Source organism: Schistocerca gregaria, chromosome 3 (genome assembly GCF_023897955.1).
Source record: "Schistocerca gregaria isolate iqSchGreg1 chromosome 3, iqSchGreg1.2, whole genome shotgun sequence".
In the NCBI taxonomy this organism is placed as follows: domain Eukaryota; kingdom Metazoa; phylum Arthropoda; class Insecta; order Orthoptera; family Acrididae; genus Schistocerca; species Schistocerca gregaria.
In genome coordinates, this window is record NC_064922.1 from 179,985,733 (window position 1) to 180,011,739 (window position 26,007).

General features: G+C 42.9%; 1 protein-coding gene across 1 annotated transcript in view; it reads right to left on the minus strand.

Moving 5' to 3' along the window:
- The window catches only part of LOC126355299 (solute carrier family 22 member 7-like), a 570,778-nt gene that overhangs the window by 85,085 nt on the left and 459,686 nt on the right, over positions 1–26,007 (minus strand). The window contains exon 2 of the mRNA XM_050005590.1: positions 19,205–19,464. Coding sequence (XP_049861547.1) covers positions 19,205–19,401 — 197 coding nt within the window. The 5' untranslated portion in view covers positions 19,402–19,464. The remainder of the gene's footprint in view (positions 1–19,204; positions 19,465–26,007) is intronic.

The window sequence follows — 26,007 nt, forward strand, 5'->3', positions numbered from 1 at the left end:
TGGAGGAGAGAATCAAATTGGAACACAAATAGGTCTGTTAGATTTACTGATTTGTTTTCAACTGAAGGCATTCCTCTAATTTCTACACACACACACACACACACACACACACACACACACACACACACACACACACACACACACGCACACACACATACACACATAGCGCATATCGTTGACAATTCATACTGTTCTTTGACCAATAGGAGACATATTTCAAGTGACTGAAAACCAGTGCAGGGCCAAAGGCCTTGCCGCAATGGTGATACCGTTTCCCGTCAAATCACTGAAGATAAGCACTGCCTAGTGCTGTTGGCATGCGGAGTGCACGCACTTCTGAGGCAAATTGAGCTGCTACTTGGTTGAGAAGTAGCGGCTCTCGTCTCGTACACGGCCAGGAAAGCAGATATCACCAATATCACCCTTTCATTGTTTAGTAGGGGTCAACTCAAAACAAATAGCGCTCATCACGCCTTTCACGCCAGTATCGACAAAAAGTGTCGGTTTTTGTTTCCCATTACAAATAAAATGATACTTACAGCGTAATTTCAAGTACCCATTCTGTAGAGCTGATCCAGGTTAGTATGAGGGTAATTATCCTTGAGGGGTAAATGAAATTTTCTAAAGCGATTCGATTCTGTTTGTCATGAAACTAAATCATTTTCAAAAGTTTTTGAAGTTTGTGGTAAGGTCTTATGGAACCAAACTGCTGAGGTCATCGGCCCTAGGCTTACGCACTACTTAGTCTAACTTACACGCACACATCCGTAGGCAGGACTCCAAACTCCGACGGGGCCAGCAGCGCAGACCGTCACAAGTGCCTCAGAATGCGCGGCTACCTCGCGTGAACATTTGCAAAATATTATTACTATTATTACAATTTTGAAACAATGTAATACTGATTATATAAATTATCAATAATTATTGTTTCTCAATTATCAGCATTAGTACGGTAGAGGGTACAGGTTCCTCACATAGTCCAATACACACATACGTTGCGCTCTGTCCCGTACATCGCTCATGATAAAAGCGAGACATACACGTAACAAATGCTAATTATCTCAAGTAAACGTCTTCTCCAAGCTATTGACAGAACATGCAGTAGTTCAGAAACTGCACCATTACTATCTTCCAAAGAGATAAAAGAAAAAAATTGACGCTATGTAACAGCACTAATTCCACAATCGCTGCTATAGTGCTGTTATTATTATTATTATTGGTATTACAACTACACTACTGGCCATTAAAGTTGCTACAACAAGAAGAAATGCAGATGATAAACGGATATTCATTGGACAAATGTATTAAACTAGAACGGACAAGTGATGACATTTTCATGCAATTTGGGTGAATAGATCCTGAGAAAACAGTACCCAGAACAACCAGCTCTGGCTGTAATAAAGGCCTTGATACGCCTGGGCATTGAGTCAAACAGAGCTTGGATGGTGTGTACAAGTACAGCTGCCCATGCAGTTTCAGCACGGCAACACAGTTCATCAAGAGTACTGACTGGCGTATTGTGACGAGCCAGTTGCTCGGCCATCATTGACCAGACGTTTTCAATTGGCGAGAGATCTGGAGAATGTGCTGGCCAGGGCAGAAGTCTAACATTTTCTGTACCCAACAAGGCCCGTACAGGACCTGCTACAAGCGGTCGTGCATTATCCTGCTGAAATGTAGCGTTTCGTAGGGATCGAATGAATGCAGAGCCAAACATCTGAAATGTAACGTCCACTGTTCAAAGTGCCGTCAATGCGAACAAGAGGTGACCCCGACGAGTAACCAATGGCACCCCCTACCATTACGCCAGGTGATACGCCAGTATGGCGATGACGAATACACGCTTCCTAAGTGTGTTCATCGCGATGTCGCCAAACACGGATGCGACCATCATGCTCCTGTAAACAGAACCTCGATTCATCCGAAAAAATTACGTTTTGCTATTTGTGCACCCAAGTTCGTCGTTGAGTACACCATCGCAGGCGCTCCTGTCTGTGATGCAGCGTCAAGGGTAACCGCATCCATGGTCTCCGACCTGATAGTCCATTCTGCTGCAAACGTCGTTGAACTGTTCGTGCTGATGGTTGTTGTTTTGCAGACGTCCCCAACTGTTGACTCAGAGATAGAGACGTGGCTGCACGATCCGTTACAGCAATGCAGATAGGATGCCTGCCATCTCGACTGCTAGTGACACGAGGCCGTTGGGATCCAGCACGGCATTCCGTATTATCCTCCTGAACCTACCGATTTCATATTCTTCTAACAGTCACTGGATCTCGACCAATGCGAACAGCAATGTCGCGATACGATAACCCGCACTCGCGATAGGCTACAATCCGACCTTTATCAAATTCGGAAACGTTATGGTACGCATTTCCCCTCCTTACACGAGGCATCACAACAACGTTTCACTAGGCAACGCCGATCAAGTCATGTCAGCACGTTGTACGTGTCGCCACCGGCGCTTACCTTGTGTAAAATCTCTGAAAAGCTAATAATTTCCATATCACAGCATCTTCTTCCCGTCGGTTAAATTTCGCGTCTGTAGCACGTCATCTTCGTAGTGTAGGAATTTTAATTGCTAGCGCATTACTGTTAGTGTCTGAAATCCGACGCAAATCATTAACAGTCTGAAGTCTTCCAATTTCCGACCATTCAGAAGTAGGAGGGCCGCAATCAATCGAACAGTAACAACAGTGCACACATTTTAACTTGGCTAATCGTAAATGGATCTGCAGTGTGCGCGTAAAGCAATTGTACAATGGACAGTAATAATACCAGGGAATTGTGCTTTGTAACAAGTGTCTGCCCTCACTGCAGATAGTTAGCTTCCTTATCTGAGAAGGAGTTGTGGGTAACACTTGCCATGCACCACGAACTCCTTCGTCATTCATTCTAACACTTTCCATTCCCTCCCTGGACCCGCCCCCACCCCCCACCCCACTCACACACACACGCGCACACACACACACACACACACACACACACACACACACACACACACAAACCAAGTATCTTTCATCTATTCATCTTTCGTCATGGTAATGTGTTCGAGGGCTGCTGTAACAAACGGCAGGGCAGGGGGTGGGAGGGGTTGAGGGCGGGGGTGCTACCTATTGTCTGACTGCAGTCAGGGGTAGTGGTCTAGAAAAGGTTGGGAACCACTGGTCTAGCGCTATATTTTTATCGATATGTATTAAGCAGGTTAGTAAAACACAAACATTAACCGGTACTACAGCACCGACTGAGCAGGAGCGGTCTGCACCCGCCAGGCCAATCGTATCACTGCCCAAGTAATGGTTATTGTTCGAGTTTTACTGACCCTTTTAAATACATATACATAAAACAAATATTGAACCAGGCAAATCTGAGACCGCCTTATCGAATGAGCTCGTAAAATTACGCTAATAAATAATTTTTTCTGAAGGGGAAACAAACCGATACTTTCCGTCGAGACTGGGCATCACATGAAAGATGTCATGAGCAGTACTGACTCCAGCTACGCACTGCAGAAACGACAGTGCAATTGTCTGACGAAACACCAGAGAAAATGTGCCTGACATCTGTTAGGACAGACACATTGCATACACTAGGTGATCAAAAGTATCCGGACACCTGGCTGAATATGACTTACAAGTTCGTGGCGCCCTCCATCGGTAATTCTGGAATTTAGTAGGGTGTTGACCCACCCTTAGCCTTGATGACAGCTTCCACAATCGCAGGCATACGTTCAGCCAGGGGCTGGAAGGTACCTTGGCGAATGGCAGCCCATTCTTCACGGAGTGCAGCACTGAGGTATCGATGTCGGTCGGTGAGGCGTGGCATCAAGTCGGCGTTCCAAAACATCCGAAAGGTGTTCTGTGGGATTCAAGTCAGCCCTCTGTGTAGGCCAGTATATTAAAGGGTTGTTATTGTGTAACAACTCCGCCACAGGCTGTGCATTATGAGCAGGTGCTCGATAGTTTTGAAAGATGCAATCGCCATCCCCGAATTGCTCTGCCACTGTGGGAAGCGAGAAGGTGCTTAAAACTTCAGTGTAGGCCTGTGCTGTGATACTGTCACGCAAAGCAACAAGGGCTGCAATCCCCGTCCATGAGAAACACGACCACACTATAACACGACCGCCTCAGAATTTTACTGTTGGCACGCTGGCAGAAGACGTTCGTTCACTGGCCATTCGCCATACCCGCATCCTTCCATCGGATCGCCACATTGTGTACCGTGATTCGTCACTCCTCACAACCTTTTTCCACTGTTCAGTAGTCCAGTGTTTACGCTCCTTACACCACACCAGGTGTCGTTTGGCTCTTACCAGCGTGACGTGTGGCTTATGAGCAGCCGCTCGACCATGAAATTCAGGTTTTCTTACCTCCCGCCTAACTGTCATAGTACGTGCAGTGGATCCTGATGCAGTTTGGAATTTCTGTGTCGGTCTGGATAGATGTCTGCCTATTACACATTATGACCCTCTTCAGTTGTCGGCGGTCTCTGTCAGTCAACAGACGAGGTCGGCCTGTACGCTATTGTGCTGTACGTGTCCCTTGACGTTTCCACTTCCGTATCACGTCTGAAACAGTGGACGTAGGGATTTTTAGGAGTGTAGAAATCTCGCTTACAGACGTACTACACAAGTGACACCCAACTACCTGACCACGCTCGAATTCCGTGAGTTGTGAGGAGCGCCCCATTCTGCTCTCCCATCATGTCTAATGGCTACTGAGGTCGCTGATATGGTGTACCTGGCAGTAGGTGGCAGCAAAATGGACCTAACTTGAAAAACGTACGTTTTTGGGCTTGTACGGATACTTTTGATCATACAGTGTATATGCCAGTGTAAGACTATGTTTCCGATCCTGTCATCTCAGCAAAAATTCTCTTTCCAACGTGAGTAGTATAGATATTTATTAGTATCTGTGACAGTGTGCTTTGCAGTGTGAATTTTGCAATTTGTGGTACACCTAGTTCTGTCCCACACAGCCAGCCACTGCTCCTGAAGTAGTGCCTCAAAAGTAGGCACTGCTGGACCCAGTCAGAAGTTGCAAGGAGACAAACGAGCGAGTTCATGGCAGAGCCAAGTGCAAGATCGTCGAGAAGCTGAAGTACTACTTGAGTGCATTTCATGGTGATAGTTGCACCCTGATGGTTTTAAGATTGACACAGTGAACTGTGTTTTGTGCGAGTGGTGCCTTGGGTGTATCTGCCAGCAACAACATTTTACGTGGTAGCTGATGTAACATGCAGCGTGCAGATGTACACAGTGAGTGAGAGAAGTTCAGCTTCTTGAACTACAGGTGTAAGGTGTCAGGCAAATCCAACACCTTCCATGAAGACCCTGACATAATAAGCAAATCCTGCAGTATGTCACATAGCTCCGAATTAATCGTGTCATTAAATTAACCAAAGTAATACGATTAACGAGTGAGAAAATGCAATACCACAGACTAACACGAGAATGCCTAAATGCATGTCATACTTTCCCACCGTGAAACAGACGCAGATCCGAGGGGAGAAACGAGAACAGAAGCTGTGAGCAGAACCGTGTTAAGCTAGAAGGCCCTACAATAAGGGACAGACACCCACGTTGCCAGCTAACCGCCAGGACTACCCCCCAGCCCATGTTAAAAGATAGAGCCCTCCAGAAGAACAGTATAGATCTTACGATAACACTAAAAGGGCCACACCAGCTGCAAGTTTTAGCATGAGACTTTGTCGCGTCTCTGTTACGTTGCAAACGTTAAAAACATTGCCCCACCCCAAAAAGTATAACGTTTCTCATTGGATAGACAGAATTTTTGTAAGAGGAGCTTAAGATTAACATTAAGACCCTGACTGGTCAGTTGAAAACATTGCCACATAGTTTTTTTAAACCAACTTCGTTAAATTGTAGTAAGGAAAGTTAGGAGAGAGTTGCTTCCGAGACGGCGAGCTGCTTGGAGCCGTGCAGCCCGCCGCCCCCTGACGCTGCCTAACCACCGACAAGGTAATGAACGCATACGATGCCGCATAACAGCGAATAAAGCTCCACTCAGAACTGCAGAAGTCTCATCAGTTACACCCCCTATTTACGTAATACTAGTGTCGACCGTCAATTAAATCACATGATGTTCACATTTGCTACATGAAGTAAAAATCTGAAACGCGATGATTTTTCTGTTATATAATTATGGAGAAACCACATCAGCCACTGTAATTTATGACAAGTTAGATAAGTAATTAAAGATTATTGATGGTCACTGTAGAACCTTTTGATAGTTTTCTCTTCTGTAAAACTTAATTTAAACCTAGATTATAAATGTGATATGGCATAGGTCATCCTTCGATCCATTGTAGAACTTGGAAACCCATTCAGGGAATATTCGGTCACCTTTTTGTTGAACGCAATTGGTTTTCATCATCCTCTATTACAACATTTCGTTTTATCAATAGTGCAATTTATAGACTATGTTTTGTGAGTAGAATAAAATTTCCAGTGGTAAACCTAACTGCTTTTTTGGCGTTATTTTACCAGCTAACTAAAAATAGGGAAGCCTTGAAACCCTTCCACTAAATTTAATTAGTATTAAGATTCTTTAACAGGGATTGCAGTGGAGCTGATGCTGAAATCATTAAGTATTTTGTTATATCATCGCTAGTCTCACTCAACTCTTCTGAACTCTACATGTCATGTGTGGTCTGGCGTCTCCTTATCAGCAACAGGTCCCAAGTTCAAACTATTCAATTCCCTAAAAAACACGCTCAGAGCGTCGTTGCGCGAAAGTGGTAGGAAGACACGACTTAGAACAAACACACCCCACGCAGAATGTTAGCCAGGCTGTGAACTTAAATAATTTTATTTGATTGAGAATGCTACTGTTTAAACTACACAGTGAGCTTAAATCAGTTGTTGGCACAATTATACAAAGAATTCAACTTCGTATTTGTTCTATGTGAATGTTCAATTGAACAGATAGTTTGAAGAAGGAAAGTGCCGGAAAATAGAATTTTGTTTGTTTTGTTTTACCAAAAGAGTGTTAGCATACAGATGCACTTTGTGAGCTATAGATGAGCTATGAAAATGGAGAAACAAAACTTACTTATCTACTGGCTTAGTCAGGCTTGGAAAATTCTCGGCAGTTTGAAGAACGGAACGCACTGCAGTTTCGAATTCGTTCACCCTCTGCGCTGGTGGTCTTACCTGATGTTCAATTTTTAATACATCGCGGTTTCAGCGCATCACGGCGTTGTTTTGTGTTTAATTTGGAACGTCTGTATTTACATATCCGTCATAGAAGCAAATGAAGAACAAGTTATTGATGTAGTAATTAAGCTAAATATTTCAAAATCGTGTTTGTTTGGAGTTTTTAATGTGATGCCATGGTTTTTGTTGTAGGCCACTTTTCCTGACAAAGTTTGTAGCATGCTGTTCTTTCAAATAAACAGTTTGAACCCTGAGATGAACTTCATGTTCTCAGTGGCATCTGATAAGGTCAAAACTGTAACACCACTTCAGTGCGCTTTCTCCCTGCATTCGTAGCTACTGGTCGATTCACAAAAATATGTGATACGTTAGTACCTCCCAAAGCGAGGGCACTCCTTTCTTCAAGGTAATAGCAATTTTGGGACTGCGGAAAGGAAAATCAAACGGCTACACAGAATTTAAATACCAGTAAAATACACTGATTTAATTCAATTCACAAGGAAAATAAGATGCAATATTACTCAAATTTCTGATGATATTACACTGGATTTCAACAATCAGTGGCCTTAATTCCACAAATAATCAACAAAGTTCCTGTAGAAGTCCCCATTTTCGATTTACAAGTTCAGGCAGTTACAATATTCCTTCCGCAGGGGTTAATTAACTGTATCTGCGTTGTCTGATATTTTGGTGAAAAATATTTTCTTCGCCGCAATAGAACAATGCAGGATGCCCCACATTCCATCAGAAACCGTGAGCAGTGAAAAAATCCCGATACAAGATATGAAGGTACAACATGTACCCAAGATAGTTACATACATTCCATAGGCGAACTAGCCACTTTGAGAGGCGGTGTTGATGTGACCAACAACAGCTACTGCGAGGGCGGAGAAAATGAAGCGCATTGATGATCTTCAGAATAAATTTCATAGATAAGGCTTTCAAACTCTGTGAGAAGTATAGATGTTTCTTGCATATGTCGTATTTTTTAAATGATTTGTGAAAATGTAACTGATTCTGATTTTGTAATATGAAGTTTTTGTGCTTAATTCACGATCAGGTTGAAGAAGGGAACAAATTCCCGGTTTTTAATATTGTGACGCCTCCTTCAGAACAATTCATCGTCCTAAGGTTCTGATATAGGAGTCTAATGTAAAGAATCTCATGTAACTGTTCGGTTAAGGCAAAATTAGAATCAAGAACAGGCGAAAGTTTTTTTTTATTTACTCACAAAACGAGATTTTCGATTAGTTCCCTTTTTCAAACTATAGAATCAATTGTGTGTGTTAATATATTAGATTTTTTAAGATATTTGTGTCGGTGTTTTGGTGTAGTGTGTGGGTAGCTTGTGTGGTCGCTGTCTAGTGGAAGCAGTAGCAGTAGACCAATGTGAATTTATATGTTATTTACCTCATCCCAGATAAATCTAAGACGTGACTGGTATTCTTATGTTTAATTGCAGAAGTTGAGGTCATGCTCTGTAAATTGTGAATGTTAGTACACGATTACGTATCTAATGGCAAAGATTCTATTTTAATTCTGCTGATTGTGTGAAAGATATCGGCTGCACTGAATGGTTTGAGCCCTGCTCAGGGTCTTCTAGGAACTACAGGAGGATATATTAATTTACTGAAAGTGTATCAGCATGCTGTTCCTCACATCTATTTTATGTTTAATAATTCAATACTTATATTCATTTCCATGGCTGCACAACCACCAGCCCGACTCCATTCCAGCTATGTTCTACACAACAGTTTCCATTCCACTGTAAGCATATGATTTGTCATATTGACTGTTCTTTTGCACTGTGATTAAATTCATGATTCATATTAGTTGATCTGTAGCGGTATTTTGTGATTTGTGGGATTTCTGGGATTGTGACCTGTTCTATTCCGATCTGTTTATCTTATATTTTTTAGGTTGATGCGTAGGATCTTTATATACTTCCTTTTTCTACGCTATTTAATACTGAGAAAAGTCTTAATGTGTGAACTTTTCCTTGTAGCAGGTCGCAGCATTCTTGAAACTGTTAATTGATCTCATGGGGTATTTTCTTTATGTACTTTGGGCCTGGCTTCTCTGCTATTGTGCTGACGACTTTTTTTCTTTTTTGTGAGTAAATTTTTGATGGCCAATATTTCGACCAACTTTAGTTCTTCAACAATATTTTGTCTTATATGATTCCTATTTTTTTCATTTATATATCACTGTAAATCCGTTTTCATTAGAGTGTCAATCCTGCCAGTTTTGTGATTATGACTTACCCTCCCTAATCCCTTCCTATAGTTTTGTTTCTCTAATGTGCTTGCCTGTTATTTTCTGTATGTTTCTCTCAGTTTTCTTGTTTTTGATTAAATCGTTTACTCATTTTACAATCAGTTCGATTATTAGTCGGTTACTGATACTAAAATGTAACTAATGTTTGCATTTGTTATTTTGTTCTTGTTAACTTCATATTTAAGAAACTTGTCTGTGAAAGTTATATTTCCACTTCATTTAGTTGCATTTCAGTGATACTTATTATTCCTGAGTAAAATTTTTGTGGAAAGTTTTAACTATGTGTGGTGTGTGTGTGTGTGTGTGTGTGTGTGTGTGTGTGTGTGTGTGTGTAAGAGAGAGAGAGAGTGAGATAGAAGGGGGATGCAGGAAGGGGGATAGAGAGACAGACAGACAGACACACAGACAGAGATAGAAAGAGAGAGAGAGAGAGAGAGAGAGACAGAGGAAGAGGGACAAAGGTAGGTGGAGAGAGAGAGATGTAAGTAGGACATGTGCAAATTGTATAGTTTTTCGTTTAGTTCAAGTTTCTTCCCACACTGTCGCCTAATTTAAGTACAGAATGTCCAGTCTATTTCAGATATTAAGGAAATTTCAGGCAAAATTTCATATTTTATTTTTCTTTGAGTCTTTCAAGTTCTCAGACGGCTGTGAGCACTATGGGACTTAACAGCTGAGGTCATCAGTCCCCTGGGACTTAGAACTATTTAAACCTAACTAACCTAAGGACATCACACACATCCATGCCCGAGGCAGTGGCGCGGCTCCAGACTGAAGCGCCTAGAATCGCTCGGCCACGCCGGCCGGCTCAAGTTCTCTTGCATTATAGTTTCAACTATGCCCATCTGCCACTTGTTCCTCAGGACAACAACAATTCATTCAAGAGGAAGCTACTAAAGTCAACATCACACGACCCACAATGGCGTCACTGTAAAATAAACCAGCGTACCCATGCCACCGTTTAGCAAATGGGGAACATGAATATGGGCGTCATATCTGTGGTTGCTGGAGAATCTTGATGGGAAACCCACAGCTGCAACTCACTCTAGTGATACTGACTTCGGCAAGAACGGACAACTACAGCCGTCCACACATGGTCCTGCTCACCAGTGCCAGCCACCACTCTCACCACACTAAACCAACACCTGTCCCGCAACCTACTCAGTTCATCTCTTTGTCCAGACACCTAGACTGGTAATCAAACTTTATCTGTGCCCCAAGGGAAGCCTTTCCCATATTCTGAGCACCAAGACTACACACCAATTATTTCATTTAAATCTCTTATTTCCCCACCTGCCTTCTGATGCTCCTGATCTGCATACTGCACATCTGGTGTCAGAATTAGAATCTAAACCATGGAGGATGACCATGAAATTTTGGTTCAAATTCAAAACTTCGTGCCCAGTTATAATAGTTGTTGCTGTTACTCTCTGCAAACCAAGAGTTTAGTGGTCATGTCTTCCTGTGTGGCCTGAGAAGCACCTCGTTAGTCCATTCCAGTATGCCTGGGGCAGAGTCTAACATGCAGCCGCACCGCTGTGTGTGAGATAAGCACAAGCCCGTCACCTACTGTCATTGTGGAAGGAGCTGCTTGCCATTGCCTCCCCTGGAGGGCAGAGCGCATCAATGCACTGTGACTGATTGTTACGGCATGGTGCTGGCCAGAGGAATGCCCATTGGCTGCAGGTCAACCACCAGCACCCCTCAACACCTGCCTGCCTGCTTGCCATGCTGGGAATGTAGCCAGTCCCACCGTGGCGAGGTGCTCATCAGTGCATGGCTTAGCTGCCAGCCACATTGCTGCCAGCATCGTGATCTCCTCGCCATGGCGACCTCTATCCATGTGGCCCATCTGCTCTAGCTGTCTGTGCCGTAGACCATGCAGTCTCAAGCTACTCACACATGTGCCCATTTGACGCTACCAATCTCATGCCATTCCCCCTCCATCGCCACCTTCGCACTTTGCTCGCCACAGTTGCACCAGCCCTCTGAAATCTGAATCCATGCAGCCCATCTACTATAGTTGTCTTTCCTGTGGACCCTGCTGCTTGATGCCACTTATTCATGTGCCCTATTTCACGCCACCAACCTTATTCTGTAGCTGACCCATCACCATCATCAGGCCACATTTGTCATGGCTACACCAGGCTGCAGCAACCTGTAGCTAAGTGGCTCATCTGCTGTATCTGCCCCTTCTGCAGATCATGTTGCTTACTGCCACTTAGTCACATACTCCACTAGCCTCATTCCGTGACCAACCTGTCGACAAAATGGTGCTGGCCTCACAGTGGCCGCACCAGCCCACTGTAACCTGTAGCCATGCGACTCATATACTGTAGCCCTTTGTGCCGCCCTTGTAGCAGCACTTTCAACTTTCATCCTGCAGACGATGTGTGCTTGTCGCCCTAGCAGCCACTTGTTACCGGGAATCCTGGCGCCCAGTTGTATGGTGCACAACGCTTACCTCCATGAGAACCACCTGTAAACTATATGTCAAAGCAGCCTGCCCAGAGCTGTTCTGCTTGAGGGTCCTGGCAACGACCTCTTTGCCATTTTCCGCTTCAACGCTTTTCCTGTTAGCTACATCAGGTCCACACAACCCACATACACATTACTGCCATGAACCATCACACAAACTGCGCCACACAGGCCAGTGCCATGACTAGGTGAGCACCCTTGAACATTGATTAACGAAAGCAATTGGAGACCCTTGGAACTATAGTTTTAATTGGACAGTGTTAAACCTATTATGGTCAATTGGTTTACGGAGGACGTTGAGGAACGGGCGTTGGAGTCAGCGACCTTGAAACCTGTGTGTTTTTCAGATATGTAGACGATACTTTTGTTGTTTGGCCTCATGGTAGTGAGAATTTAAACCGGTTTTTAGAACACCTGAATTCAATCCACCCGAATATTCAGTTCAGTATGGAGGTGGAAAAGAGTGGATGCCTTCCCTTCCTTGATGTGTTGGTCAGAAGGAAGACTGATGGTACATTGGAACGTTCTGTTTATAGGAAGCCTACTCACACTGACTTCTATCAGGGAGCTGATAGTTGTCACCATTCAGCTCAGCGTGAAGGAGTATCTTGGTTCACAGGGCCCACGTTATCTCAGACTCTGAAAGTTTGGCAGCTGAGCTATCAGATCTCGAAGTCACCTTTCATCAGAATGGTTATAGTGAGAGGCAGATCAAACGGGCGTTACACTATCAGCCTTCTATGCAACGGGTGAGTGACGATAGCAACGAAGTGGCACCTATGTCTACGGCCTTTTTGCATTAAGCAGGAAGCACTTCCAACAGGACTGGCCGTATTTTGCGGAAATATGATGTGGAATGTGTTTTTCGACCACCTTCTAAGATTAAGGCCCTGTTGGCGTCCGTAAAAGATGATCTTGGTTTGCGTAAGGCTGGTGTCTAACGTATTCCTTGCAGTTGTGGCATGTCATATATTTGTCAGACAATCAGGACCGTGCAAGACCGGTGTATTGAACATAGAGTCACACACGCTCACAACACCCGAGCAAATCCGCTATTGCAGAACATTGCCTTGACACCAGTCATTCTATGGAATACAGCAACACGGAGATTTTGGCTTGCACGTCCATCTATTGGGATAGTGTTATTAAGGAAGCTGTAGAAATCAAGCTATCAAGCAACCTTATAAACAGAGATGGTGGATTATGTTTAAATGCTGCTTGGAATCCGGCTCTCTCTCATCAAAAAACAGAGGGACACAGTTAGTGCAACCTGACCTGTTGATTTATAGTCACTATCGATATTATCTTTGTTTGTGTAGACACGTGTTCTGTGTGTGGTATCTTCCTTGTTTCTCCTCTGTGAACCGAGGTATTAAATTCCTTTGCACATTGCTTCCTCCTTGCAGTTGTGCCTTGAGAATGGCAGGGTGTGCTCCTATCTAAATATGGGCGGTGGTCGACAACGTCACCTGGCGGTAAACATGTAAGTTATTTGAGTGTTAAACTAGAATTTGTCATCTCCACCTTCAGTTACAATTCTTACAAGAAACCCTCTGAATGCTATGCCAATAATGTATTTACAGCATTTTGTACGTCATACAGCGTCTTCCATGCAACCAAAATACAGCCGTCTAATGGCGCAGGTGGCGGGACTGGAAGCATGCACTGGTGAGCACAGCATGAGGTTACGGGGCGTATCTGAACTGCTTGGTTGACGAGTCATTCACAACCGTTCTACTGTGCTAGTGGTGTTAATACAGAACAGAACAATTGGGACGACACACAAAGCAAGTATTCCATTGTATCTACAATAGAAGTTATCGACATTTCGTCAGAGGAACACAACGAATTTCTCAGCCTGAGCAGGAAGAGGCATATGAAACTTAGCGCTTCTGCGAGATGAGTCAGCGGTTTGTGTGGTGTCGTATACGCTCGCCTGTGTGGACAATGTACATGAGGAGTACAGTGATGAAGGTACATGCTTAACATGAAATGATAATTAAATCAAGACCTTAATCTGTCGACGGGCGTTGATATAGATGAACGGGGACAGTTGAAAATGTGTGCCCCGACCGGAACTCGAACCCTGGATCTTCTGCTTATATGGCAGACGCCCTATCCATCTAAGCCACCGAGGGCACGGAGAATAGTGTGACTGCAGGGATTAACCCCTCCATGTTCCCCGTGAGACCAACATACCCCACTTAATGTCCACACACTACATTCGTAGTGCACTTGCCCACTACACTCATTACTCACGGCAGACAATCTTACCGAGTCCCTTAAGAGTTCGGGCAATGCGTGTGCATCCAGCACAGAAGAAGAAGGTCAATGACCCGTTAGCCTTAACTATATGAAGATGGTATCTGTTGTTTCGGACATGTCCGAAAGAACAGATACAATCTTCATATACATGCTTAAGAAGTAAAAGGGATACTGAAACAGGTATCGAGCGATTTAGTTAATCATCCCTTGGACAGAGAGCCACAAATCCCGTCTATAGTGAAACGCAATAAAGGAAAATCGTTGTCCAACGAGTGCCGAGTACCAAAACATATTTACGTATTTGAAAAATCATCCACAGCCTAGTAAAAAAAAAACAATTACGAATAGATTTCGAGTAAGCTTGCAGCAGTAGAACCGGGTAGTGTGTAAGAAAAACAACGGATATTCAAAAGAGGACAAGGCGCACTTGTTACAAAAACAAAAACAGATGTTTGAGCGTTTCAAGGATGCTCGACGAAGTTTACACAATATGCCTGACGGTAACATACTAGGTTATCCACACCAAATTTCGGGGGACTTACAGTGATTTTAAGGGAAGCAGTGATTCGCTGCATAACTTCAAATTGTGCTGCGGAACTGGAAGACGTAATATGACGGAATTTCAAACAAAGAATCAACTTGACGATGTGGAATCGGCCCAGAAATTTACAGATCAGATAAACAAACTTATCCCATCATTCAGTAAGGAATTTTCTCTCAGTTTCGACAAATCGGGATTTGAAGAGGAAATGCATTTGAAAGGAACCCTGGAAATGAGAGGCACCAAGGGAGTTGTATCAATATCAACGAACATCCGAACATCAAGGCCTTGACGCATTTTGTATACAATTTTTGTGTCTGTTAATGTGGATGATAAATAGGCTGGAAAGTTATTTACAGTGCTTCGAGAATTTGAGGTGCTCTGGCACATGCGATTCCTCCTCATGTGGGTGATCTTGGAAGGGCAGTAGTGAATATTTACGTCACAGCAAGCAAGAGTGGGAAAATGGGCTTAAGGAAAATACATTTACTGTATGAGTAATACTTTTGGGCCATAGCTGATCAAAATAACTTGCTTCCGCTTGATTCTTGGTCTCCGTATAAGAATCATACTTCTTTAAGGCATACTATCACTCCTGAAAAATGCGTGACTTTGCAGATCACACCAACTGGAAGAACATAACAAATTCAGCCTCTGGATGTTTTTTTTTTTTCCCCGTGCCTGAATAACATATTATCGCACTATGTGTAACTATGCATTAAAGTTTAGCAAGTTTCACATAAGCTATAAGGCAGAGAGTTTCGCATTCGATTACATACCATCACATTCCATCAGTTCTCATAACCCTTTTACATCAGTATGATTCTATATGCATTCCTTAAAAGTGGATACCTTTCTGAACGTCCTCCAAGGTTTGTAACTCCCAAGCAGTCCGGCTCGATCTTGATTATGTGAACCTTTGTGATCTGCGTGGAACGCCATTTTCCATTATGTGTCCATGGTGCAAGTTAATGGTTTGTTCTGACAATTTCTTGAATGTCGACGATGTCCTTTTTGTGAAGTGTAATGCATACATCCCATAGAAGGTTGATCTCTGCAACTTCTGGACAGTAATTTTATGTGATCCTCCTGATGTACATGGTGAGTCATTAGTTGCCACTATTTTTCACGCCACAATTATTAACACAAGACTTTCAAATTAGTCTTACCAAAGATTTAACCTGCGACCTCGCACTAAACGGGTTATTGTTAGAGAAAATTACAGTATGACAAAAAAAAGCGGGTGCAGCAGGTACAAGATAACAGAAAACAGACTGGTACGTAACTTTATTTTATGGAATCATTGAAGGCAATGAGTAAGTCGTGACATTTTCATCAGGAAGCAGTTGTTTCTGACTCGTTAGCGATCTTTATTTCATAGGTAGAACAGTTTATTTGGTAGCTCTGAAATTTTAATTCGTTGCTTTGGTCACATTGCTGCGCGTATTCGGTGTGTAAGACAGCCTGAAAGACACCCGAGAACTGCATCGGTTGTAAATTCTTAAGCGTGGCTTTTTTAAATTAATTTTGATATCTACTAGTCATGTTAGTAATATTTTTAGGCGGCTGAGGTATGGAATATGACGAAAAATAAGAAAGGTAACGCCTGTGGACAGAATTATCTGTGTACGTACGTATGTTTAATTTTGCCTTCCGAGATGTATATTATGTATATTGTGTAGAGATTTTAGGTAATCTACAGTACCTTGTAGCTGGCAAGATGTAGCTTAATGGCGGCAGAGAGTCCGAACTGAGCGTGCATTCTCTTCTGTTACACTTCTGTGTCATGAGCAGCACTATCATTTTAAGCTTTCCTGTCAGAATCATTACTGCAATTGGTGCCCCTCATGAATGTAGGTTGGTGCCCCAAAGGACGTGAGGATTCGCAGAGTTGTGTTTCATTATTTACTCACCACACAATACCTACTGGAGACTCGAAACATTGGCGCACCGATATTTTAAATAATGGCAGACATTTCACATTTCGTGTAGAAATTAATAGTAGACAGATGAATCGTGATACATCAAGAAGAAACATGTACATTACTATTATTTGAACGACGATTATGATGCTGTAATCAGATTTCCAGTATCTTTATTAGTTTAGAGATTAGTATCTCACGATGAATTATACAAGCAACGAATTTCCAAAATGTAAACGCTTCATCCGATTTTGTCGATCGCCATATCTTTAGAATGAATTACAGGCATGTAACTTGAATAGTACATGAGTTATTGGAGGTCAAAGCAGCCGATTATTATCGATCGCGTCAGGCCATAAGTACCCCACAGTTACACGAAAAAACAGTAGCAGCATGCTTATAAATGTATTTATTCATCTATGTCTTTGTTTATACCCGATATATGCTATTCATGAAGAAATTGGTTAAATATTTACTGTGTTTTAGAAAGCACAGAGACATTAGGCTCTTGGCCTATCTTTTGCTTAATTTCTTTTGATATATGTTTATTTAATTGTTTATGTATTTAATAATGTGTGTTAGAGCGTGTTTATAGTCCAGCCATAGGAATATTTATTTAATTTCAAGTTATTTAAATGTATATCCAGTATTTGGTATACGTTTCATTATGTCTGTGACTGTGCGTTGGCATGAAGACATGGCGCGAGGACGCTAGCCACTCACAGCGCTCGTGAATCGGGAGACTGGATGGAAGCGGGTTTCCGGAAAGGACACGGGCCTGATGTGAACAGTACGGGACAGAACACACGGGAGTGAGTACTGGATGCGGACAGTACAGAGCGACGGACGCACAGTCGGCGGAAAGACTTGGACAGCGGAGCAGTTTGCGCGTGGTCGCGGCAGATAGAGAAACATCGGAGTGCCGACTTGTGCACTTGTGAGAATTCCGTGGCTTCTACAGTGAAGACGTAGTGTGTGTTTAGAAGTGAATGTCTCGCCAGCTATGTTGTTGTTCATAACTAATTACGCCCTGTAGGAATCAATTGTTTCCCTGTAATTCAACTTATATTTTATTTAATTGCTGGGCCATCGACACCAATAAGTGTTTTGCAGAAATATACCACATTTTCAAAAGTACTTCTAGTATTGTACTCATCAGTTAAAGTCGTTAAGTAGTACCTGCAGATTTTATTTAATTGCAATCTTTCGTTTACGAATTTATGTGTTACTTTCATAATTTGCAGTTGCCGAGTGATAGAAACCTTTGACCATTCGATTCATGTGTGCATTCTTATCGTATACTGTAGACTCAGCAGTAATTGGCCTGTAATGCGGCAACTACGTATCCCAGCCCCCAGACAACGAAACCAGCCAAAACTTTAAAGATTTCAACGTTGAGTCGGAGGGTGCGTAGTTATTTGAAAGCCTGCAATCGTTTATCCGAAAATGGTTTTTGGCGAAGGGAACCATTACCGAAAAATTTCTAAAAACGTCAGTTGATCATAGTTCGTTTATTTTATCCACTGTTTCTTGAGCATTATTAAAAAAAAAACAAATGGTGCTTTCTCTCGAAACTGCTAATAATAAATTATAGTACATTTAAGTGAGCAAAAATATTTTTAAGTTCCGCTTACAAATACTTTCAAACATAGCTAAACAAAAATAAGTTATTGATATTGCTGTATAACTAGCTGTAACTTCATGCCTTTTTTCTGTAAAACTTCAAATTATGAGTTAAACGTCACTAGAAATTTACGCATGTTCAATAGACAAATTTTAATGCACATACTACTCGCAACAGCTTTATCAAAATCAGAAAATATATCAAATTAACCCAATAATAACTTTTAAAATTCTTTATTTAATTACGTTTCACTATTTTAGGGCCTCAGAGTACAGCAAATGGACTAACATTAGCATTGGTGCAGATATGTTCGACGCCATGCATACATTATACAATTGCTAACACTGCTGGACGAGAATAATGTTAAGTACCTCTCATTGCAAGTGGCTTTTCGAAAGAAGGGGTGTGTGACTTAAGAAGGAGTCGAGGAAAAATACTGAGCTGTGGTGGAGAGATGCATGTGCATTGGTTTAGAAACTCTCTGAGTGACGCATTCCCAAAAGAAAAATGGGAGGTGTAGCTTAAGGATGAGTTAAGAAATGTGGTAGGACAGGTATATGCTGAGCTCTTATTGGGAGAGCTAAATATGTCTGAGGCTTAGAAACCCTCTCGTTGGCCTGTTTCCAAAAAGGGGGGTTTGGTTTGCAAATGGAGCATAGCTTAATAATGGAGGCAGAGAGGGTGTGGGTACGAGAATGGGGTATGGCTTAGGAGGGACGTTGCTTAGGAGGGGGGCAGGATATGATGACGTCATGCATTTGTCTCTCCATGTAGGCGACCTGACAGGCAAAGGTCAAATCAGATTGGAAGTCACTATTACATTCCTACTGATGTATATTGGTTTTTGATTTAAGAGTTTGCATTTTCTCAGCTGCTGTTAAATAAAAATCACATGGACTATATCTAAATATATATCTTACTTGGGGATAGTGGCGCTCTTCCACTCATCAAGAGTTAAGTTGGTGAACTCTCTCCCAGGGACGTGACACCAGTGATCAGGAGTTTGCATAGCGAAATTGTACATTTGCGAGCTCAGCACATTGACGATTGTACCATAGCAAATGAAAACAGTGTTTAATCTCTTCTGGAACTTTCCTCTAGAGCCAATGACATCCATGATGTCCTCGAAAGCTGGTAGAACCTCTCGATCATGGTGGTATTCATTGGTCTGGTTGACAGTCTGTAACAGAAGAAGGAATTATTCATTGCACAAATCACTGGTCAATTTACCTATTTGTTCAATAATCGAGAGTGGGTATAACATAGACACAAGTTTATTCTGCCTGAAATCGTCTGTACTCAGGTATAAATGTGACAAAATTTCATGTATTAACATGCATTTGTGATAAAGATAAGAATGAACTACAAGAGACATAGTGATCTTGTTGAATACTCTGTAATGATATGAAAAGTATTATACATTTAGCTACACGCATCTAGAGAATGTCAAACCGAAGCAATTGCTATGGAGCATGAATTGTACAATCTGCCCATTGTTGCGTGTCAAGTGAAAACGTTTGCTCATATGCATTCAAGTCAGGAGGAATGTTGCGTCTTACTTCCGACGGTCACGGGTACTACAGTACCTTATTTGTACACTGACACCGAGCAAACGACTTTCAGTTAAAATGCCTGTTCTGTATGGGAATATGCGTAATGTATGTAAAAGTGGCAGTTGTAGACACGTGGCTGACGACATATGGAAGTTTTAGTCTGACCGTGAAGCGTGTTTGGATAGCCTAATAACCGAAAAATCTGCTTTCTAGCCACTCCATTATACAGCGGATGGATGTCCATATTCACAACTGTGAATACATTTAATGTTTTTCATAACAGCTGTATTTGCCACAGTGCCTGTGCCTTTTTAAATGCAATATCTGCAATTGCGAGGCCTTGTTCTTATATTAGTTAGCGAGTTCTGTTTTCTCCATCGAAAACATATTTGTGTTCTTACCGAAGAAGTACACTTCTCAGTAATGACCACGTATCACTTCTTCATGACCTTCAGTTTCCTTCTCCAAATCAGTACGCGATCATTACATACTAGAAATCAGGGTCGTTATCACTTTCATCAAACTCCTCATCTCAGAATTCACTGAGGCGTTCTTGAATACACACATCCCTCTTTCATCGAAAACGCTATGTAGAAGATTAGCTTTTCTCACCATGGAGAAACTGTAACGTTCGACAAAAACACGGCATTCAAACACTATGGTACATCTATGAGTCCTCTCAAGACCTAGAACTAAGAAACAAATCGCAGCATCAATACCAGATTTCTAGCATGTGTCACTTGCAATCCAATAGGAAACTACACGTAAGAATGTACTTCACCTCACAGGGATGTGTGAAGTATCACAAGACAAAAAACTGTAGCGATCTAAGAGTCCATCTATAGTAGTTAAGGGTGTGACCTGCTGACAGTCTGCCCTCGCTCTCTATAGCCAATGCAGATAATAGTAGAGGAACGATGTGTTGACTGTTGAAAACAGCTGAAGGGCTTCACCTCCAATCAACATACACTCTCTGGCAGTGGCACCTAGGCAGTTAGGACGTGTTCCACTTGTACTGTAGTTCCCAAAGGACTAACTTTTATAATGTGTCATTGTAAGGTGGCGTGCTCTCCTGACCTTCATTTCTTATATATTCCAACCTCACCATTGTATTCTGCGTATCAAGACGTTTCGTCTGAGCCCAAACTCGATAGGGTAGTGTCAGTTTTCCATATTTCCATTTAATCCATATGCAAATCTAATAAATGAATCGCAAGTGCTCTCTGAGATTAAAAAGTCTACGCTGGTGTGCACAAACATTCAAGACACGACAGCCACAGGAGTTTTTGTTCGGCGGAGGCAACCAGCCAGCTGGAAAGTCAGTAGGAGGGTGCGTTAGCAGGCAGCTGTGCAGGCCGGTCGACCGCCCAGGGACCAAAACAGTTCTTTGCCAGAGAAAAGGGACAAAGCCCCTGCACCTGTGCATCTAGTGTCAAAAGTGATATCCCCTTACCCTTACATCTAAAAGACTGCCCATTATGTTTGGTGGCAATATCTGCAACAACTTACGTTTCTGTACCTAGCTGCACTGGTGAGAGACACCACGAAGCCATAGCCCATACAGTAAAGTTGTAGCCGGAATAGCAAAGTCGACAAAGGAAGATCGGTGGCTCTCGGCAGCACTGTTGTCAGCTTTATTCGTTTTGAGAACTGCAACAACACTTAGGCGTTGGCATAGAGAGAGACACTGAGCTGACAGAAGTCATATTACACAGATGTTCGATTGGAATTAGGTTGGGATATCGGGCCGACTAAATCTTTCCTCAAACTATCCAGAAGAACTTTCTTCAAACCAATCGCAAGGAATAGACACCCATAACAATTCTATCGTTGTTTTGGTACATGACGTCCATGAGTGGCTCCAAACGGCCTCCAAGTAGCCTAACATAACGAAGATCCAGCCCATTCCGTGCAAACACCGCCCACACCATTACGTAGCCACAACCATCTCGCACAGTGCCTTGTTGACAACTTGGCTCCATGGCTTCGCGAGGTCTGCACCACAATCGAAACCTACTGTCAGCTTGAAACGTCTTACGTTATTTGATTTACAAACAGCTGAGTAAAACTGAACGTACTCAGACATTTGTCTCTTTACTTATTCTGTGCGCAACGCAGTCTGACTTTCAATAATCCCTACAAACGAATTGCCCTGACTAACTATAACCTATGCCTTTCCTGAATCACTTACCCCACAAAAATCTTCGTTACTCCAACTGATGAAAAACAGTGAGCGCCAATACTGCCAGCTACATAAAAGATTCTACCTACTGAAGGCACTAACTACTGAACTGATAGGCATAGTGCTGTTCACATCTAACTGCCCAACACTGCACAAGCGAATATTCTAACAATGAGTCCAACCAGCCACAGACTGCACACAGCACAGTCAGTGATTTTCATACAGAGCACTACGTGGCGTTGCCAACATGAAAACCTAAACAGCCTACTTACAAGCTCTTACCAACTCAAATCCGGACTCATATGACCAGGCCACGGCTTCCCAGCAGTCTAGGCCACAACCGAGGCGCTGCAGGTGATGTCATGCTGTTAGAAAAGGCACTCGCGTCGGTCGTCTCCTGCCACAGCCCATTAACATCAAATGATGTGGGCTCCTGTATCTATTGAAAGCATCAATTCTTTACCCAATTCATTGCTATAAGGCATCATTACATCATTTTCAGCTTCGCATCCTGCTACCCTCACCTTGGGCCATTTAAGGGTGGCTGCGCGTGACTGCTGCCCGTAACACCTCTTTGGTTTCCCATCACTTTGCCTCGGAACTTTTCTATTTTTTCTCTACACTGCGATGCTAAATGCCCATATTTATTACACCGATAACATTTAGGAGTTCGACAGTACTTCTCCCTATGCCCACGCCTATGGCATTTTTATTACATTTCGCATCTGTATGGCGCGTTTCATCACAATGGTAACAATAATTTGGAAATTTATGTGCATCTTCTGTCCTGCTGGGTGTCTGCATCCATCTTCCTTTGGTATTTCGGTTGCAGTGCTTGGATGTCTGCCCCATTTTACCACAATTGTAACATTTCATCTGCTTTGGTTGGTGTCTTTGATAATTCTGCCCACTTATTTCCCTTGACTTCTGATTCTTTTCTCTCATTGACATGATTGCACTTTCCTCTTGTTGCGCGAGTTCAATAGCCTCACTTAAATTAATGATTTCGCCTCGACTGCGTACTATCATCTGTATTCTTTCATTCGATAACCCTTGAATAAAACATGCAGAGCCTTGAGTATACACCAATTCTATTGCACCCTTTAATTGTTCCTGATTTGTTACTCGTGCTACGGTACCCTTGAACGATTTGGATACCTCGTATATTCTATTTCCCGAAGAGGCAATTAATTACCCCTGATTGGCTCTGAGCACTATGGGACGTAACATCTATGGTCATCAGTCCCCTAGAACTTAGAACTACTTAAACCTAACTAACCTAAGGACATCACACAACACCCAGTCATCACGAGGCAGAGAAAATCCTTGACCCCGCCGGGATTCGAACCCGGGAACCCGGGCGCGGGAAGCGAGAACGCTACCGCACGACCACGAGCTGCGGGCTGATTCCCCCTGATGCTGTCTAGCTTCGAACATTTTACACGCATGAAAGTCAATAATTCTTATGTCCGCATAATTTTCCTCTAAAATGCTTCTGCATTTCCGTCAAGTCATGCGGAACCTATCATGATACAATTTTTGGATGCCCAGGCATTCTTTCGGGATGCGAAGCACAGTCGTATGCGCTAATCCGGTTTCGTGGGCGAGCTCACGAATCGTATGGCGTCAATCACTGTCCACCAACGCGGAAATAGCATGCACTTCTTCAGAGGCGCTAGGACGACCTGACCGATGCATGTCTGACACAGTTTGCCAACCTTCGTTGAAAGCTTTTACCCAGCATGCCACTGTTCTGTACGCCAATGCCGATTCCCCCAAGCCTCTTGAAGACTTTGATGACACTGTCGTGCTGTACGACCTCTGGCTCATGCAATCTTGATCCAACTCCGTTGTCCCTGTTTCGAAAACATAGTGACACCGTTACGTTAGACCGCTCGCTAACAAGTGGCTGTGTTTCCCTCGATTTTGCGCACACCGGTGACGTGGGACAGGCGAGTCTGTATGCTCCGAGGTAAGGTAGTTATGTCAACAACGTGTGCTAGCTGCGACAATAGCAGATTCCATTGCATAGTGTCTCCATAGCCGTGTTGCCACTTTCTAAGTCCCAACGTACGTATTTATGCCCCACTGTACAGTTCTCGCAGGTAGTTTAATAATTATTTCGTGTTTTTCAAATGTAATTTATTTTCACCTACATGCCACATAAAAGTGTCGCTTCAGCAGAGGTACGTTTCTGTGAAGCTTGAACTACAGATTTTAAAAAAGAAGTGATGTGACTAGGGCCTCTCGTCGTGGTGCAAGTGTTACGATTTGACGCCACTTCGGCGACTTACGCGTCGATGGGGATGAAATGATTATGAGGACAACACAACACCCGGTCCCTGAGCGTAGAAAATCTCCAACCCAGCCGGGAATCGAACCCGGGCCCTTAGGTTTGACATTCTGTCACGCTGACCACTCAGCTACCGAGGACAGACGCATATAATAATAATGTGACAAGGATAAAATGTTGACTACTAGCTATAGCCGAAGGACGTCAGCCTCAAGTCACGCACCCTACCAGGCATTGGCATCCAGCTGGTTAAGACGTTTTTCATTCCTGACTCCTTTAAGGATTGTAGCTCCGAACCAACTTAAATTTCTAACGTGTCCCCTCTCGGCCACACCAAGACTGGCTGATGCCCTTGTAATCCGACTTGGGCGCGCCTATCTGTACCTCTATAGGGAATAACGATCTTTTTGTTCATATAAACCTATATCTTATCATTTAATACTCCGTAAAGATACCCACACCTCTGCTATCCAGATCAGGCCCCTCTGCACCTGGACAAAAGTGGTATACATACCTTTAGACGTAAGAGACTGGCCGTTATGTTTTGTGGCAACATGTGCCACGAGTAACATCTCTCTGCTTCGTTGGGCCGGCAAGAGACATACCACTCGGGAGCCATCATGCCGTAGTCAGCGTGTAGTACAATCGATAAACAAAGATCCGCCAACGCCATTGCTAGCTTCCAGCTGAACTATGAATGGTTGCTGGCGACAAATGTTTATTCTTGTGCTTGGAACCACAGCAACACTTCGGCGTTGCCATAGAAATATACACTGAGATAACAGAAGTCATGGAATGAATCTGTAGTTTATATCCAATAAACATTCGATGCGATTCACGTCGGGCGATTTAGGTGGCCAAATCATTCACTGGAAATATCCTGAATGTTCTTCGAACAAATTGCGAACATTTGTAGCCCAGTGATACAGCGCATAGTTACTCAAAAACATTCCATCGTTGTTGGTGAACATGAAGTTCATGAATGGCGGAAAATGGTCTCTGAGCCGTGCACGGCTCGCGTTTACCCCACATATTGTCATCTTCTATTACGGTACTGCCGCTTCGTTTTCTTAATCTATTTGCCGGGGTCACTAACTTCCTGCTTTTCTTGCCCGTGAGGAGCAGCAGCAGCAGCAGGTCTCGAGCTGCCATTGCTAATCTTTCCGAATCACTTATTTTCTTCTGTTTTAAAAGCAATTCACGCGCCCTACTTCGCGTCAACATGCGCTCATACGATCTCACGCGTTTCATAAACTTTTTGCACATACGACTTGACAATCCATTCACTTACTTATTGGGTCACAACCAACTTGTCAACGATGTATCCGTCAATTGTGCGCTTGCGTTGGAGAGAAAACCTAATTCTATCAATATTAAAATGCACAGCTTAATTATGGTATTGTCTCTCCTACAATGTCTCACTTTCTATCTAATACTTTCTTACTGTCTATCGCTGCAGCTACTGTTTCCGACTATTTATAACATTAGTAAAAAAATTTTTACTAAGAAAATTTTTCTACAGGATATTTTTCTGACCTAGTTAGGTACGTGGTGGCCCTTCCATCATGGTATTTTACCATCCTGGCATGGTCGCCATTCTCTAACGTTCTGTTTGGTGTTTGTTGTTCTATGTCGTGTCTCCCTACCACTTTTGCGCAATGACGTTCTGAGCTTGTTTTTTAGGGAATTGACTAG